Below are 20,437 nucleotides of genomic sequence, written 5' to 3'. Positions count from 1 at the left end.
CCATAACAAGGTAATAATTCATAATTTGGAAATAAAAGTGTTGACTCTAGTGATATATTATTGCCATGGCACTGTTCCTGGTACAAGAAACAGGTTGCTAACCATGGTGCTGACTTAGCTTAGTTCCTCATTTGTTTATTATTATTTATGGATCTTAGAATTTGCAGCTAGAAGGGACTTTAGAGGTTATATAATCCAATCTCCTCATTTTTCTAGATGAAGGGAATTAAGCCAAGATAAAGTAAATAATTTGCTCAAAGTCATATAAGAAGCAAGTAGCAGAGCAGGACTTGAAACCACATCCTCTGATTTACCATCAAATGCTGACTAAGGTATTTACCATAAACTGGCCACCTTCAAATTAGTGACAAACTAGTGAGAGCTTCTGAGATGAACCAGAGACTCTGTTCTCAGCCCTTAGACAGTAGAGTCCTTTTCTTGATAATCAATCAATAAGTATTTATTATGTCCAAAGTAATATGTAATGTAAAGGGCTGAAACTCTTTTTTTTTTTTTAATTTTATTTATTTATTTTTTTGAGGCTGGGGTTAAGTGACTTGCCCAGGGTCACACAGCTAGGAAGTGTTAAGTGTCTAAGACCAGATTTGAACTCGGGTCCTCCTGAATTCAGGGCTGGTGCTCTATCCACTGTGCAGGGCTGAAACTCTTAAAGGGTATGCTTGATCAGACAACCAAGCACTTAAGGCTAATTACCTATTGGACAATGATTAGCATATGTTTGCAAATGCTCTTTTCTCAGTTAATGTTGGCTCAATGTTTGGGGTTAAGAGAATTGTAGGTAAGGATTAGGGGGTGGAGTGAGAGAGGCAGAGGACCACACTTTGCAACAGGACCAGTAGAAGGGAGGCTGGTGGTGAGCTTGAGGCAGTTTTGTGCATCTTCTTCACTTCTCCCCCTAAAGACCAAGGACTTTTGCTTATCCTGACTCTGGCTGATCCTGAGGCCTCCAGGGAGCTAGTTCGGATTTCACAATATAAGGCATTTTTCCATGATTAGGCCATGTATACAAAAAGGGGTCAGATGTATTTATACATGAGATAATTAAGTCACTTTAGGTCAGTGGTCTAGGATAAAGTTTGGCTCACAAACAAGTCAGCCCCCATACTTCTGTCTAAGATATGAAATTATAAGGTCCCACTATCAGTCATAATTTTTTTTTTGTTTTTGTTTTAAGGCAATTGAGGTTAAGTAACTTGCTTAGGGTCATACAACTAGGAAGTATTAAGTGTCTGAGACCAGATTTAAGCTCTATCATTCATGAATTGGATAGGTGAAAGAGTCAAAATAAAAAGGATGGAAACTGTTCCGTAGTTCCACATTCTTGGATCACACTTCCTCCTTAACTCTACCTTCTAGGCTCCCTCTCTTCCTCTAAGACATAGCTTATCTCTTGCATATTTTCACATATTCCCCTAACTGCTGATGTTCTCCCTATATATTCCTTCCTCAACATGCTTTTAAATGAATACAAGGAAATGAAGCATATTGAAATATAGTTATCACTTGTTTATAAAAATTCACAGATCTTAGATTAAGAATCCTTGCCCTAAATCCCTCAATTATATAGAAGAAATTGAGGCCCAAAGAGAAGTGATTTGCTTAAAATCACACAGATCTTAACAGCAATGGGATTTGATCCCAGCTTATCTGACTGCTAAGATCCTTTCCTCTCTACCACAAAGTCATGGATATATGGAAAGATTTTATAACCAGAAAGTATGATCCAGAAGGGAGGCATAATTATTGTTATTGCTATGGGGGCTGAAGCAGGAACATAATGCCCCCACTTCCTAGTTAATCTCAAAAAAGCAAACCCCAGAGGCTCTCCTCTTCTCCTTTGGTGCCAGACAGTTGTTATTGTCTGTCTGGCAGGCAGCATCCCCAGGGCAGGAGAGAGAAAAAGCCTTAGGGGCAGAGGTGTTGGTGCTGATCTTCAATAGCCTGGGGAAGTATCAAACCCTCTAGGGAAGATAAGAAATGGAGAAGGATGAGGAAAGATCATAGTCCTGGATTTAAAGGAACCAGGGAACCAGGTAGAGTTGGATTCCCCTAACCCCATAGAGCTGGGGGCCTGTGGCTTAGCCAGATGGGGAGGGGAGACACTGAAACCTTTCCCAATCTGGGCAGGTGAATAGGGACATAATATGTAGGCCCCCAGATTCCTAAATTCTCAGGACTTCCCAGGACTGTGCCTAGAGACAAAGTCAAAGAGAAAAGGAACAGTCTCTCTAATTTTCTATCTCTCAGCTCTAAAAGGGGAAGCTTCGACTCTATATATCAACAGGGAAATATGGTGGCCAAAAAAGGCTGATATAATCTTAGCTATCACTGAGAGGCAGGACCAGACTAATGAGAGCCTTGGTGTTCTCTTCATTGGTCAGATCATATCTGAAATGTTGTATATAGTTCTAGGGCTACACAAAAAGAAGGGTGTTGCTAAATCAGAAAGCATTTGGAGAAGGAAGATAAGAATGATGAAGAAACTCTAGAATACAGTATTTCAAGATCAGTTGAAGGAACTGATATTGAAGGAATATTTGGCCAAGAGAAAAGAAGAGAAGATTAGGAGAAACATGAGAATTACCTCTAAGTATTTGGAGAATTTTCATGGGAAAGAGAGAGATTAAATGAATTCTGCTTGGCCCCTGAATACAGAATCCAAAGACTGGAGGAAAGCTTATAGAGAGGAATATTTAAGCTCAAATTAAGGGAAACATAATTATTAAAGTTGTCCTATAGTGGAATGGGCTGCCTCCAAGATATATTAAGTCTATCATTCATCTTCAAGCAAAAGTTGGATGACCACTTGTTGGGGATGCTATGGAAGAAATTCTTGTTCAGGTATGGGTTAACCTAGATGGCCTTCTAGTTCTTTTTTTAATTCAGAATCCTGTGAAATTTTGTGACTTAGAAGTTTGAGCATTGGATTGTGTGGGATGCAAAGATCCTAATTCAAATTGACTACTCAGGGGAGTCTTTAGGTGCAAACAAAAAGTTTCTTTATTTCGATTCTCAGGAGAAGCAGAATGATACCTCCACCAGAAAATCTGAAGGAGGGAGGCCCAGAGTACAGAAGCAAAAGCAAGGTTATGTAGCTGAAAGCCACCAAAAAAAAACCTAACCCACCTACCTCCTGTTAACTTTTAAAATTATTGGGTATCCCTATTTTTATTCCCTTATTTGTCTCTGAGTTGTTGAGCAACCAGGATGCAGGTGGGTCTCTCCATGGAACTGGGGATCCTGGTTAAGCAATAAGGGTTGGGTTAAAAGCACTTCAAATATTTCTTCTAGGTAGGCAACTAAGCAAGGGGATCTGGACTGTTTTGAATATTTCTGCTGATTGAGCAATTAAGCAAGGGCTTGGTTAAAAGTATTTTAAATATTTCTGCTGGTTTAGCAAGATTTGCTCTTCTCTCCAAAGTCAGATGATTTAACAGAAATTTGGGCCTAGGATCTGAACTATTTTTGTTTACTATCTTGAGAAGTCCTTAGTTCCTTGTCTCACTCAGGATGATATGCTTATTGACCACAATAACTCAGAAAGACCATTTCCTAAGGTGCTGAGAGAGTCGTAAGATGCATTAATGAAAGAAATATCCACATTGATAAAACCATGGAACATTAAGGTTCTTTTTGGCAATTAAGCATGCCTTCTATGTTCTTTCCTTTGCCATTATTTTGCTCAGAAACCTTTTCCTTCTATAGTGGAAAAGGTGAGCCCCAGTCTCAATTCACAATAAAATTAAACATAAAAGATATAATGAAGTGAATGGTATAGAACAGAACTTAAAGCTGAAGATCAATCATAGAGAACAATTAGTTTAGACTTCTTATATTTTAAAGAAGAAAATTGAGGGTCAGAAGTTAAATAAATTGTACAATGACACAATGTATTAAGTAGCAGAGTCGATTTAAATTTTCCTGCTCTGACTTCCAATCCAGTGCATTTCCCAAAACACCATTCTCTGTAGCAGCATGGATTGGAATAAGGTATGATGGGGCAAGGAGGAATAGAATGGACAGAGTAGAGTATTGGATAAAAGCTTTGGATATCTAATCCAATTCCTTCACTTCAAGGAGTCTGAATTTTATTTTTTAAGTTTATTCTCTAATCATAAAAAGGTTAAACTCATTCAGCTTATTTGCTGGGTACCAGAAACGGGGCCAAGTGTGAAGGCAATTGTGACACTGAAAAAATCTGCCTTTGCCTTGTGTCACCATCACTTCCTCATTGCAATGCCTTCTCTCATCTCAATTCAAGTGTCTGGGTACTTCTCTCACCTTTTATTAGAAGGAAAAAAATCTAATAAATTTGTACCCACCAAGATGCTGTGAATGAATACGCTTTGAAATTTCTCCCATGTATGCTTTCATTTTTATAAGAGGTCAATAATTACTCCAAAGGAATGAACTACTACCAGACAGATGAGAAGAGGTTGGAGACTAGGTTAAAGAGACACATCTAGTGTCCTCTGTCACACCATGTAGACAGTCTCCCATCCACCTTGTGAATTAAATCTCAGTTATTTCCTTTCTCCCCAAGGGCTGTCTTATCACCACTTCTAATAATGTCACAGACTCCATTGATTTGAAATTTGTTCTTGATTTTACCTTCTAAACTTCCCAGGGCCATTATGGAAGGTATGAAGCAATTAGAAATGTTCATTCTGGAGGGAAAAATTATTTGGGGGAGGGAAATTAATCTCTATATTCTGAAATATGGAGACAATGGAGCAGATTTGCTCTATTTGAATTCGAAGGAGAGAATTAGAAATAATGGATGGAAAGATTCCTAGACTGGGAATGAAGACACCTAAGAAGGATGACATAGCCTAGTAAATAGGAAAATGAACCTTGGGATCAGGAAGACCTAGGTTTAAATTTTATTTCAGATACTTATTGTCTGTGTGATCCTGGGCAAGTTACTTAACCTCCTTTATGCCTCAGTTTCCTCATCTATAAAACAAAGGGATGGTCTTTTCTAGCTTTAAATCTAAGATCGAATGAATTCTAGCTCTATCACTGACTCACTGTGTGACTTTTAACAAGTCACTTCTCTTTGGACTCCAACTGGACTAGATGATTTATGAAATTCTTTCAGTTAGGATATCCTACAATTCTAGTCTTAGATCATCCTCCTCAGTTTAAATCTAGTCTGAGAAACATTAACTATGTTACCCTAGACAAATTACTTAACTCTGTTGCTTCAGTTTTCTCTTCTATAAAATAAGCCAGAGAAGAGTCAATGATGTTTCATTTATTCAAGTATTTACTAAATACCAGACATTGTTCTAGATTCTAGGAATAAAAAGATAAAATAAAAATCAGCTTTAACCTATTATTATCCCCATTTACAGATGAGGAAATTGAGGCAAATAATAATTAAGTAACTTAACTTGCTCAGTCATCCAGATAGTTAATACCAGATGCCAGATTTGAATTCAAATGATGAGATTTCAAGCCAGGTCTCCCAGTCTCCAATATCAGCTCTCTATCCATGACACAGCACAAAGCAAAATGATAATGTGCATGTAAAGAAATTTAAAGAGGGACAAAGTACTAAAAAGTGGAGGAATCAGAAAATACCTAAAAGTATTCCTTGAGCTGTGCTTTGAAGGAATCTTGGGGCTGCTAGGGAACACAAAGGATAGAGTGCCACAAAGGATTTTAACAGGTAAAGAAGCAAGGAGGAAGTGTATTCCAGGTACAGATGACAATCTGTGTAAAGGTATGAAGATAAGAAATGGAATATTTAGTAAGGGCAATAGCTAGTTGGGCTATTTAATAGAGGCATGGCGTATAGAAAGAGTTGTATGAAACAAGATTTTAATCCTTCTATAACCCACTCCTGAGAGGATACAAAGAAAAGATCCAATGATTCTTAAAAAAACTATTAGGGACTCATGGAATTATTATTTTTTTAAATAAATGAAAATGCCTTTCCTCAGTGTTTACTATTCACCAAGAACTATGATAAGGGTGTGTTACGGGAGTGGGGGGGATAAGGGAACAAATATAGACTGTAACCTCAAGGAGTTTACATTCTAATGGGGAAACCAACATATATAGAGGAGTGGTAGTTATAGCATTCCAAAATTATAGAAAGAAGCATGAGTGGAGCCAAAGTGGAAGTCATGAGCAAGAAACAAACATCATGGCTGAATGACTGAAGAGGAAAATAATGTCCAATTTCCAAGTAAACCCCCAAAAGACCAAAGGTACAGGCCTCTTTGCCTTTATTCATGTTAAGGTGGTCCATGTTAGCAAAGGACAGACTTCTAAGTCTAAGAAACAGTAGTAGAAGGCCAGAAAAAACTTGTAATAAGGAGGAACAAATATATATTAAGTACCACTATGTACAAATGCTCTCTCAATCGATTCTTACAACAATCCTTGGAGATAGATGTTATTATCTTTATTCTACAGTTGAAGAAACTGAGGCAGACTGAAGTGAAGTGACTTGCCCAAAGTCATACAGTTAGTAAGCATTCAAGGTTGAATTTGAATCTAGAATTTTTCTAACTTGTAGTTCAGGACACAATCTTTGACCATTGACAGGACAAAGGAAGATTCTTAGCTTGGTCAAACAGCTTGCAATATTCAGTGGGATTCAGTCGATTAGTATCATAGGTAGGGCTTTAAGCCAGGACCAACTGCCATTCCATCCTCTTGTTCCCAGACTGATGATTCTCATAGATGGCTACTGAAGGAGCTCATCTTTTTACCATACTTTATAAATGAAAATGGAGGTTGAAAGGTCATAAATCACAGATGTTTAAACTGGGAGAGAGCTTAGAGGTCATTTAGTCCTACTCCCATTGTACAGATGAGGAAACTGAGATCCAAAGAGGTTGTGATTTGACCAATGTAGGACAAATTAAAAGTGGCAGAAGGAAGAATCAAACCCAAGTCTTCTGACTCCAAATCTAGCATTCTTTACACTAGAACCCATTGCCTTTTCCAGATGGCTTGATTTCCATGGAATTACAGATCTAGTAAGTATAATCTACTCCATTAAAGTTTATTAAGTACCTACTATGTGCTATGCAGTGTGTTAAGTGCTGGAGAGACAATTAACAAAAAATTAGTCCCCGTCCTCAGGAGCTTACAGTCTAATAGACAACACACAAAAGAAGGTGGGAAACCAAGGTGGGGGAAGGGGAAAGACCCGAGGAGCATCACATTCTGGGAGTTGAAGTCAGGTAGAGGATCAGACACAAAATGGAGTAATATGAATCCAGTTTCTGCCTTCTATAAAGAAAGGCTTTGAGGGGAGTTTGGTATCCCATCCTTCAGCCCTCCAAAAAAAAGGAAGTAGAGGCTGAAGGAAATGGTGCCAATCAAGACTTATGTTGGAAGCATATGGTGACAAGACTAGAAGTGATGAACTTATCTTGGGAGAGGTATCTTGTTTCTTGGAGTTGAAACCAGGCAAAGCAGCAGACACAAAATAGTAAGGGATTTGAACTCAGATTATATCAGTCTAAAAGCAATACTCTTTCAAATGCTCCCTTCCAATTGGTAGTGGCTGGATTACAGATGATGGAAGAGAGATTTGCCCACAGAAAAACAAAGGCATCTCTGTAAGGACTAATATTTTTCTCATGGTTCCCATTTTTAGATGTTCCCAGCATTAATACCAATAAGGCCAAGCTCTGTCTCATCATGAATGCATGGACCTGTAACAACTCAGATGGCTCTCCCACTTTCTTTTACCTGATGGGCATCCCCTCCCTTCCAAAGTCCCTCTTTCTCCCTGTTTTTTTCATCTTCCTCATCCTCTATCTCCTTGTCATCACTGGCAACTCCCTGATCCTGGTGGCTGTGGTGATTGATTCCAACCTTCACAAGCCCATGTACTTCTTCCTGACCAACCTGTCAGCACTGGACATCCTCTTTACCACAACCACCATCCCGAGGATGCTCTCCCTCTTCTTGCTAGGTGACCGAATCCTCTCTTTCCCAGCCTGCTTCCTGCAAATGTATTTTTTCCATGGCTTCTCCTGCTCTGAGGCCTTTATCCTGGTGGTCATGGCCTATGACCGCTATGAAGCTATCTGCCACCCATTGCACTATGCAGTCCGAATGACCCCAGAGGTCAATGCCAAGCTGGCAGTGGGTGCCTGGATGTCTGCTCTCCTACTGCCTATCCCAGCTGTGGTTCAATCATCCCAGATGACCTTTGGCACTTTGGCCCAGGTCTTCCACTGTTTCTGTGACCATCTGGCAGTGGTGCAGGCCTCCTGCTCAGACCCCACTTTCCAGACATTCCTGGGTTTTTGCTGTGCTATGACTGTCTCTTTCATGCCCTTGATACTGGTTGTCCTATCCTATGCTCGAATTCTCATCTCCATCTTAAAGATCAGCTCAAAAGATGGCCGGTCAAAGGCCTTCTCCACCTGCACATCTCATCTCCTTGTTGTTGGCATCTACTATACATCCATTGCTGTGGCCTATGTGGCCTACAGGGCTGACCTTCCTGTGGACTTCCACATCATGGGGAATGTGGTATATGCCATCCTGACACCTGTGGTGAACCCTCTCATCTATACCCTGAGGAACAAGGATGTCAAAGCAGCCATCACCAAATTCACAAGCCATTGGAATAGAAGTTACCATTGAAGTCTTTGATGATGAAGACAATTGTAATAATGGTAGTAATAGCTAACATTTATATGATACTTACTATGTATCAAGCACCATGCTAAGTGCTTTACAGTTATTATTTTATTTGCTCTTCACAACAACCCAGCAAGGTAGGTAACTATCATCCTCCCCATTTTATCAATGAAGAACTGAGACAAACAGAATAAAAGTGACAACCAGGGGTCACAAGGTAATAAGTGACTGAGACTGGATTTGAATTCAAGTCTTCCTGGCTCCAGACTTGCTCTCTACTCATACCTATTTCCAGAGCTACCAAGATAGAAAAAGTGAAAATAGCTGTGTAAGCCAAGTAATTGTCATATCTCCTCTAGATAATATCAATTAGTTGAAAAGTTAAGGGGTTCACTGATGGATCCGTTTGTTAGGTCTTTACATTTCTTAGGCTCAGCTAAAAGAAACTTTAGAACTCAGCTCATCCTAGTCCTTTATCTTACATTTTCCCAGATAAGGGAACAGTAAATGGTCAAACAAGTTATAAGGAGGAGAACCAGGATTGGGATTCAAATCCTCTGCAAGGTATCTAGGTTAATGAATAGCTGTTTGACTATGCTCACTCTACTAATGCTCTTAGTGAGTTCTCATTCTCCATTTTCTTTTTCTCATTCTCCTTTTATGCAATCTGTGTTCTAACCAAATAGGCCTACTTTGTTTCTTAATGTATCATAAGCCTCTAGTTTCTAAGGCTTTGCTTACAATGATCCTTTTGACGCAAATATCTTCTTTTCCTTCTCTTCACTTATTCAGTTTTCAAATTTACTTCCAGAAAGTTTTCTATGCTATTCCTATCAATAAACCACTTCAAATATCACTTTTTGTTATTGCTGTTATTGCTACCTTTTAAATAGCCTGTTGCTACCCTGATAAAGAAAGCACAGGCTTTGTCCATAGTAGGTGTTGAATAAATGTTTGTCCAATGAATGTTGAACGAATATCAGGACTACTTAGATAGAACTAGCAATCATTCAGTTGAACAGCTTGTTTCAGATTTGTCCAGAGGAGGATCAGTTCCCATTTCTTTACCACCTTTAGATTACTAATGAGTTTTTTTCATAATAGCCCTATGAAGGAGATAGTATAGGCATTGTTAACTCCATTCCAAAGATAAGGAACCTAAGATTCAGTGAGACATCCAGTGTCACACAGATAAGAAATAATGGAACTAGGATCTGAACTCAGGTTTCCTAATGATAAGCCCAGTGTTTTCCCTACTTTTATCATATTTTCTTTTCAGCAACATGAATTTCCTGTTCCCATGTTTACAGAGATTTGATAAAATAGAGTAACACTGGTATTATAATGTAACCCTCAGGCACTAAGTTATAAATGTCAAGTTCCCTTGATTAAAACAGGCTTTTGTGTTATAATTGACATCAGAGGCAGAAATCTTTACAGAAACCCCACCAAGTGATAACTCACCTTGTGGTTGAACAGCTCCAATAACAGTGAGCTCACCACTTCAATTATTAAAAAGTTTTGAGCCCAAATTAATCTACATGTCATACTTTCACTTTGTTCCATAGTTTCCCTCTGAAGCCACACAAAATAAAATTAATAGGATTGTATAAAATTTGGGATCTGAATATGAATTACATAACAGAAAAGTTTAGACTAAGCTATATCTTTAAAACAACTATTTCAGAAAATTTACTAAAATCAGAATAGGTCTTGATACACAGACAATAGGACCTTCTTAAAATTACATATCAGATCTATAGATAAGGAAAGAATTTACAACTAAAGCAGAGATAGTGAGGTTCTATTAAAGAATTTCTATACAAATAGAACCTATAGAAGGAACTTGAATCAAAATTAGAAGAAAAGAAGGAAACTGGGGGAGAGCAAATATATTGCAAAATTTCCTGATAAAGATATTATTTCTTAAATATACAGGGAATAGAACTGAATTTATAAGAATAAGAGCCATTCCCCAACTGATAAATGGTCAATTGATATAAACAAGCAGTTTTCAAAGAAAGAAATCAAAATTATAGATAATTGTATGAAAAAAAAATCTAAATGACTATTAAAACAACTTTGAGGTATCACCTCATCCCTATCAAATTGGCTTACATTAGAAAAGGCAAATAATCAATGTTGAAAGGGATATGGGAAAATTAGACCACTAATGCATTTACAGTTAGTGGACTTGTGAACTGGTCCAATCATTCTGAAGAGCAATTTGCAACTGAGTTATAAAACTGTGCACACCCTTTGATACAGCAATACCACTGCTAGCTCTATATTCCAAAGAGATTTTTAAAAGGGGAGAAGGAAGGAATGTCTTATTTGTATAAAAATATTTATAGCATCTCTTTTTTAATGGTGAATTGGAAATTGGAAATTGAGGGGATGCCCATCAATTGGGTGATGGCTGAACAAGTTGTGGTACATGATTGTGATAGAATATTACTGTGATGTAAAATATTATGAAGGGGCTAATTTCAGAAAAAAAACATATGAAGACTTATATGAAATGATACAAAGTGAAGTGAGCAAAATCAGGAGAACAATTTTCACAGTAACAGCAATATTGTAACAATAATCAATTGTAGAAGACTTAATAACTGATCAAATCAATGATCCACCATAATTCTAAAGCGCTCATGACAAGAAAAAAAAAATGTTATGCACCTTCATAGAGGTGCATAAAGGACTTAGAGAGCAAATTGAACCCATTTTTCTTTCCTTGTTTTTATTTTTTTTTTCAAAACAGAGCTAATGTGGAATGTTTTGTATGACTTTATGTGTATAATGGGTGTTATATCTCTTGCCTTTTCAATGGGTGGGGTAGAAATGGAGGGAGGGAGAAAATTTGGGATTGAAAATAAAAATAAAATTGAATTTTAAAAAGAGGGGAGAAATGGAACCTTCTTGCAATAAGATTTGAATGGAACATTATAATAAGGGGAGTTGCAAATATATATATATATATACATATATATATATATATACATACATATATACATACATGATATATATGGATATGTATACACCTATACACACATATTATATCAGGTTATTTATGATATTGTAATGTGTGTAATGTGTGTATGCATGGTACTTTTCACAGATTCTTAGAACCAAAATTTTAAGAGCTGAAAGCATTTATAATATAGAATATTAGAAATGGAATATAGATGTCAAAATTAGAAAGGACTTTAGAACATTTTGTTAAAGCTAGAAGGGAATTTAATTTAAAATTATTCAGATTTTGTTCTTTAAAATTTACAAAGTACTTTTTTTCAGAATGATTCTGTGACATAGTCAATATAAGTATTATTGTTCCTATTTTATCAGTGAGGAAAGTGAAGTTCTGCTTGAATTAATGACTGGTCCAGTGTCACAAACTAATAAATATCTGAAACAGGATTCAAACTCATGTCTACTGATTTCAAGGCTAGTTCTCAGCTAAAAAAATATTTTAAGAAGGTAGAAAGTATAGTTAAAAGAAACCCCCAATATTAAATAGTAAAATTGGAAGAGACTTTAGAATTCATCTAGTCCAAAACTGAGTCTCAGAAGTTGTAAAATGATTTCTGAAGAGAGTTCCACAGCTATCACAAAGCTGAAATTTCCAGGGCTCCCTGCACCATATCTCACTGCTCCTTTGCTTCTAAATACAATGGAAATGATGCACAGAAAGAGACCTATAGAAAAGTGTATCCTAATCTTCCATTTCTATGCCTTTGCACTGGACATCCCACATTTCTGGAATACACTTCCTCCATTACTCATTGCATCTCTAAGACTCTATATAGAATCTCTCTCTTATGTTAAAATGCAATTCAATCACCATATTCTTCTGTGTAAAACCTTTCTAATTCCTCCCCTGCCTCTGTTGCTTTTGCCTTCCTTCCCAAATTGTCTTGTATTTAATATTTTGTATGTATTTATTAACTATATTTATGCTATAATGTCTGTGCATTTGGGTCTCTTCCATTAGTATATTGCAAGTGGGGATTGTTTTATTCTTTGTTCTTATATCCCCAGTGACTAGTACCATGTTCAGCATATAGTAAAATTTAATAAATATTTATTGATTGAATGGTTATAAAACACTGGGTCCTGGATATGGAAAACTGATAGTTTACAATAGCTACTTCAAAAATAAATTTGTTGCTAACACCACTAACTAACTTTTAATTTTTAGAAGATTATCCTGATGTTGAAAGAAATAGGTTAAAATGTGGTCGTGACAAAATGAATTTATATATTTCTTTAAAATTATGTAAAGTCACTAGTGAAAAAGGCACTACAAGCCCCAAATTATATGAGTAGCACATAGAGCGCTGTACTCCATGACTCAATTAAGTCTGTCAGCAGTGTAAGTAATCTAGAATTTGGGGAAAAAATAGCTATTGGCAAAAAAAAAATGACTACCACTGGCATTCTATAGCAAAGAGGGGTACCAAAGTGTTTTCAGTGGGTTCAAGAGTAGGAGAATCAAATTGTGACTACAGAAATGCATATCAGGTGTTCCTTCATAAAAATTTTTTTACAGCAATTATCTCTGATGCACAACATTTCTCAAATATATAAAGAACTGAATGAAATTCATAATTATACAAGTCATTTGATAATTAATAAATAGATCAAAGGATATGAGTAGGCTGTTTTCAGAAGAAGATATCAAAGCTATCAATAGTCATATGAAAAAATACTCTAAATCACCATTGATTAGAGAAATGAAAATTAAAACAGCTCTGAGGTACCACCTCACATCTAATCAGATTGAGTATTATTACAGAAAAGTAAGGAAAAGGAAGAGATGAAGTAGAAGTACATTGCAAATATGGCAGAGACTCTGTGCAAAGGACAGAGATACATGATGGAGTCTTAAAAGTAATGGACTTTTTTAGATATAAATTGAACTAGAGGCTTTGGAAGTCTCTTCTAAGTTTAAAATTCGATGAGCTTATTCCTTATACAGTAATTCCACTAAGGAAGGTAGATTAGAATCTGTATCTTTAATGAATATGCATATTAGAATCATTAGAACATGAGCATTATGTACTATGACAATGTTGAGAGTTTACACCAGGAATGCATGGTTAGTTGAATATAAGGAAAACTACAAGGATAATGGATCTTGTTAATAATGTAAATAGTACAAAAACACAATTATATCAATTGATGCTGTAAAAACTTTTGACAAAATCCAACGAAATAGTTTTTTAAAAATATTGGAAAGCACAGCAATAAATGGACCTTTCTTTATTATAAATATCAACAACAAATATATAATGGAGAAAAACTAGAGACCTTTCCAAGAAAATCAAGGCTAAAGCAAAGATTTCCAATTATTAACAATGTTATTTACCATAGTCCTAGGAATATGAACTGTAGCAATACAAGAAAAATCAAAAGAATAAATGTATAGATAGTGAAAAAACAAAATTACCTCTTTTGCAGATGATGTGTAGTGATTTATTTAGAAAATATTAAACTTAATCATAAAAATCACCTGAACCAGTAAATTCAGCAAAATTAAACTATACAAAATAAATGTATAATTTAGAAGATATACCAGAACATTTCTTAAAGCAAAAAGATATTGAATAATTTGTTTAGGATTCTAGAGATGTAAGTTTTAGAGACAAAATTGGAACTAGGTCTTCCTGTTTTCAAATAAATCAATTCACACATTAAGTATTAAGTCAGGAACTTTGCTAGAAACCTTGAATACAAAAACAAAATGAAATCATTCTTTCCCTCAAAAAACTTATAGCTTATTGGGGATTAAGAAAATCTTCTTACAGGAGATAACACTTTTAACAGAATTTTGAAGGATAAAAGGGATTCTGAAGAGGTGAAGTAGGAGTGTATTGCAAATACTGTGGAAGGCCGATTCAAAGGCACAGAGATAGATCATGGGGTGTTAAGAGTCAATGACAGAAAGAAAGCTAACTTTGCTGGATTGTAGAGTGTATAAAGAGGGAGTGATATATAGTAAGTTTAGAAATGTGAGCTGGGCCCAGATTGTAAAGCGTTCTAAAAGATGATTGGAGGGAGAATTATTTGTTTATTTGGGGAGGTTGTCTGTTTTTAGTATAGAAAGAAAGCCACTTATAACTTTTTAAAGGATGGTTTGAAGAAAAGAGAGATTTGAATCAGAGAGATCAACAAAGAAGCTGTTACAATAGTCTAGGTGGGAAACAATGAGAACATAAACTAAGGGGTGATGGTAATTATATATGATGGATAAAAGGGGACAGTTATGAAAGCTATGGTGCAGGTAGAAATTCTGAGATTTAATGATTGGATATGTTGGTGAGAGTTAGGAAGACATGTGCAAAAATATTTGTAGCAGCCTTTTTTGTAGTGGTAAGGAACTGAAAATTGAGTGGATACCTATCAGTTGGAGAATGGCCGAATAAGTTATGGTATATGAAGGTAATGGAATATTGTTATTCTATAAGAAAGGATCAGCAGGTTGATTTCAGAAAAACCTGGAATAGATTTACATGAACTGATGCTGAGTGAATTGAGCAAAATCAAGAGAACATTGTATAGAGCCAGATTGCAATAACAAAAACCTTAAACTTGGAGAATTATAGTGATATTGCTGGATCAGTCTTATACCACTTTGGGCACAGTTCCAAAGTGCTCTCCAGAATAGTGATATCAGCTCACAAGTGCACCAACAGTGCATTAATATCCCAGTTTCCTTAAATCCTTTCCCATCATTTATCATTTCCCAGATTGAAGAAATCACAGACTATTCACATATTTACTTATAGAGATCATAAGTATGGGCACCAGGATTGGAATCCAAGTTTCCTGCCCCCAAATCCAGAGCTCTTTTTTCTAATATCATGAATCCAAGAAACAAATTATTGGTCTTATTGTTATGATAGACTCCTGGAGCTGTTTGCCTTTATTTTGAATTGCATGTGAATTGGATTTAAGTGAGGCAAAGTTGCACAAAGTTGTCAGCGTCACTCTATGTTTCAAAGTTCACTGAAGTCAAATGGCAGGACAAAAGTCAGAATAACTGGCAATGGCCCAGGATGCAACCTTGGCAACTTTGATACTTGACCAAGCTCTAAGTGCTTCATAGAACCTGCTTCAGTTGCCTTTGTGGCCAGTGGAGTAAATTGTCCCCAAATGCCCATTTTGCCAGGGAAAGTTTTCACATGCTTGGGGTAAACATCTCCCTAATTCATCAATTCAACATTGGTTACCCTCAATCTAGTTTAGCCTTTGTTCTGAGACAGTTTACTTGGTGTGACTGTTGTATATGTTAAAACTTCTTGGAGACATCATGAGAGTTGAATAAAAGGGGACATCAAAGGTGGATGAGCAATCCTGAAAAAGGCTCTCATACCAGAACTGATAGTCCTTTCTGAACATCTCATATACTTCAGCTAATGGAGTATAGTTCTTGCAGTGGTATTGATAGATCTCTCCAAGCCATGGAATGACTATGGAATGGTCATGGTACTAATAATACAGCCCTCTGAATTACACCATCTTTAAAGTCTCTGCCAATGTCAACATTCTATGAGTCTGTGAATACACTGAGATCACTGACTCTGATGTGCTATTAGGAAAGTATTGGATTAAACCATTTGCCGTGATACTGACATTATTATCCAATTCCTTTCAACTCAGTTTAACCCAATAATATTCATGGTCTATTATGCATGAGGCCCTGTACTACATGATAGGAAAAAGCAAAATCCCTGCCCTCAGGGGTTTTATATTCTGCACGTAGAACACAACACATACTCAGATAAGTAGATTTTCAACTAAATATTTTTTTCAGAGTTCATTCTATTTATAAACATTTATATCTTGATGAAGTACAATTTAGACTCCTCCATTATGTCCCAGAAATCCTTTCATTTTGGAAGGTGAGTTCAATGCTGGAATTTATACCTTGTTACCCTCTTGTGGCCCTTCCTTCAGTTGGATGGCTCCTCCCAGAAACTCCATTTAATAAGAATATCCATGCAGGCCATATTTTCATTTCTCACCAGGCTGTAATACGACTACACCATAAATCTTCCTCTTCCCACTGTATTTTCAGCTTCCTTATAAATGTGTACTCTTTTCCCATTTAGAACTTATATCTTTATTGTCATAGCTTTTATTGTTGTAGAGTAGGCTCTGTGCTAAACAAACTAAACTTTGGAGATTTCAGATCTAAATAAATGAAACTTAATTTGAAGAAGGAGAAAACATTAAGGATGAGAGGATAAACAAAGGGACAAGTACCTGAAGGAAGCTGTAAATTCTAAGAAGCTCAAATGAGGAGGTAGTGAATTCTAGGCATGAGAACATTCAAAGGCATGGAAATAGGAGATGGAATGCCTATTATATAATATTATATTAATATTATAATAGTTCTCATGCATACCTCACAAAATTGATATGAAGATAAAATGAAATCTTGTATAAAAAGCACTTTTCAAAACTTAAAGTTCTATATAATCATTCTATGTAATTATTATTAATAGAAGGAGAGGGGTGAGGTTAAGAAAGAAGAAAGAGGAGAGAGAATTTGGCATGGAGTAAGGGAAGGGATTAGACAACTGGACAGAAAATGGAAAGGGGAGTCAATTATTTCAGAATAGACCCACTAATGGCCATAGAATAGACTCTTGGCCATGGGTGTGGCTTGACTGAACTCCAATAGGTACTGATTTTTCTCTTCCTCGAGTAGATAAACTCCCCCCAAGATACAACTTTTGCTTTTAAATTCTTTGAAGTGGAGCACTGGTATGACCTCATCTGTGCCTGCAGACAGACTCAATGAAGCAATCTATGAGCTCCACCCATTGCTAAATCTGTACACTACACCATCCTCTGTGCTTTAGACAGGAATAGACATAGAGCAGAGGACAATGGTTTATTAGACAACCACATCTCATAGGAAATACCTATTAAAGAACCCAACTCCCTATGGTCTAACTCCATGCTTACTGAGCAATCTTCTGATCTCTGATTGGATCTCTTGAGCAGACTTATCTATGAGATCAAGGATTCAGGCTGAATTTTCTAGTCAAGCACATAGTCATAGAAGAGGACGAAATAATATTAATAGGAGTGAAGAGATCTAAGTTCTGATCTGATCTGCCCATAGATGCATGATCTCAGACAAGAAATTTGACCTCAAGGATCTAATTTTCTTCTCTGTGAAATGAGAGAGTAAACCGGCTGTTTTCTAAGACTCAGTTTTTCAAACTGTGGGTCACAATCACATATAGGGTCTTATAATCAAATAGGGGGTTGCAAAATTATGATTTATTATCAATAAACATTTTATTTATATACTTATTTTTTACACCTACATACCCAGGGGTCATGTAAAAATTTCTCGGGTAACAAGGAGTCACAAGTGGAAAAAGTTCAAGAAACCCCTCCTTCAATATATCTCTGATATATTATATCAGATGTCTATATATCTGATATAGTATCTCTGAATATATATATCTATATATATATTCATATATATGTATATATACATACACACACACACACACACATATATATGAATACTATACTGTATGGTCTAAGTTCTCTTTTAGCTCTAATGCAGCCTAAATAGGATTTTTTACAGAATGAGATTCTAGACATTTAGTATCATTTTTTACTTTAAATATAAGAAAATTAAGGCTTAGAGAGGCTAAGTGATTTTTCCCAAGGTCACACAATGAGTCCGTTGAAGAACTAGGTCTATAAGCCCAGTGCTACCACTAATTCAGTGTTTTCTTTGGGCAAATATAAAATCATAGGACCATCTCTCTAAACAGTGTCCCCCATTGCTTACTGATGTCTAGATTTTTGAAGAAGAGCTCAGGCCAGCCAAAATTCAATTTCCTCCCTACTGTTCTTCTAACTTTCCAGATTTCAACCCTATGAACCACCACAGATAACCTTCATCCCGCCTGGATTTCATCTTCCGTCCTTGTGTCATCTTCTCCCATTAGAATGTACGCTCCCTGCTGTTTGGACATGGATACATATATTGTATTTAATTTATACTTTAACATATTTAATATGTATTGGTCAACCTGCCATGGGGGGGAGGGGAAAAATTGGAACAAAAGGTTTGGCAATTGCCAATGCTGTAAAATTACCCATGCATATATCTGGTAAATAAAAACTATAATTAAAAAAAATCAAGTTTACCAGACTGAAAAGTAATTCTTATATTATTGTTCTATAAGAAATGACTAGCAAGATGATTTCAGAAAGGCCTGGAAAGACTTACATGAACTGATACTGAGTGAAATGAGCAGGACCAGGAGATCATTATTTACTTCAACAACAATACTATGTGATGATCAATTCTGATGGACGTGGCCCTCTTTCAACAGTGAGATGAACCAAATCAGTTCCAATAGAGCAGTAATGAATTGAACCAGCCACACCCAGCAAAAGAACTCTGGGAGATGACTATGAACCACTACATAGAATTCCCAATCCCTCTATTTTTGTCCACCTGCATTTTGGATTTCCTTCACAGGCTAATTGTACACTATTTCAAAGTCCGATTCTTTTTGTACAGCAAAACAACTGTTTGCACGTGTATACATATATTGTATTTATCTTATACTTTAATATATTTAACATGTATTGGTCAACCTGAGATCTGGGGAAAGAGGTGGGGGGAAGAAGGGGAAAAGTTGGAACAAAATGTTTTGCAATTGTCAATGCTGGAAAATTACCTATCCATATATCTTGTAAATGAAAAGCTATAATAAAAAAATTTTTTTTAAAAGGAAAGAAAAAAAAAAGGAATGTAAGCTCCCTGAAGGCAGGAATTGGCTTTTTTGATTGTATTTATATCTTCAGTGCATGACCAGCACAAAGAAAGCACTTAATAAATTCTTGTTGTTTTGCCTAGCTTCTATGAAATGAAAAAACACATTTTTGACAAAGCTTAATCATAGAAGTTCAGGGATGATCAGACAAGGACCTGCATGTACAGGTTCCTTTGAAAAATGGGAGAAAAAAATGCTTACAATGGAAGAGTTCTGGAATCACTTGGGAGATATGGATTCTAGGCTCAGCTTCGTCCCAAACTTGGTGTGCTTTATACAAGAATTTCTTACTCTCTGGATCTCAGTCTCCTTAACTATAAAATTAGAGTTTTGAATCAGATGGTCTTCAATCTCCTTTCTATCCCAGTCACCCTGTGTTTTAAGATCCTTTCTAGCTCTGGCATTCTATATTAATAATAGCTGGTAGCCTTCAGAACTCTGATTAATGCAGTGGCCAGTTCTGACTTCAGAAGACTGATGATGGAGCAGACTTCCTACCTTTTATCAGGGAAGTGAAGAACTAATGAGACACTAATTCCCATATACAAGGAATGTGTTGATTTGATTTGCTTGATTATGTAATTTGTCACAAAGAAGGGTTTCTTTGATGGGGTAGTGGGAGGTTGTGGGTATTGATTGTGAGGGGAGGGGAAAGGAGAAAAAGGAAAAAGCATCAATGGAACGTTTTTAAAAATACTCAGAACAAAAAGGATCTCAGAAGGTAACATAGATAAGCAGGGTATTATTTTTAAATTAAAGTTTTGTTGATATGTTTTTATTTTTTACATCACAAACATTGACAGATTACTCATCCACCCACCTTCACTCTGTGAAAGGTCTCTGGCAAATAAGTAAAACTAATAATGCAATTATTTCATTTCATGCAACATGCCATATCAGTAGTACTTCTTTCTTTTTAAAAAAATATAAATTTGTTTTCTCTGCCATCCCCACACCAAAGTTAAAAAAAGAAAAGA

At 36.2% G+C, this 20,437-nt stretch overlaps 1 protein-coding gene and 1 long non-coding RNA gene across 2 annotated transcripts in view; one reads left to right on the top strand and one right to left on the bottom strand.

Annotated features, from left to right (window-relative positions):
- The window catches only part of LOC141559775 (uncharacterized), a 90,471-nt gene that overhangs the window by 48,326 nt on the left and 21,708 nt on the right, over positions 1-20,437 (bottom strand). The gene's annotated exons all lie outside the window — the stretch shown is intronic.
- On the top strand, positions 7,687-8,643 carry LOC141559706 (olfactory receptor 2AT4-like). The gene has a single exon (XM_074297443.1). The coding sequence runs from the start codon at positions 7,687-7,689 to the stop codon at positions 8,641-8,643; it is 957 nt and encodes a 318-aa protein (XP_074153544.1).

Source organism: Sminthopsis crassicaudata, chromosome 3, assembly GCF_048593235.1.
Source record: "Sminthopsis crassicaudata isolate SCR6 chromosome 3, ASM4859323v1, whole genome shotgun sequence".
NCBI lineage: Eukaryota > Metazoa > Chordata > Mammalia > Dasyuromorphia > Dasyuridae > Sminthopsis > Sminthopsis crassicaudata.
This window is presented reverse-complemented; position numbering and strand designations above follow the sequence as displayed.

Excerpts from the sequence above, each read along its gene's own strand:
- LOC141559706 (XM_074297443.1), top strand. The coding sequence starts at position 7,687 with ATGAATGCATGGACCTGTAACAACTCAGATGGCTCTCCCACTTTCTTT.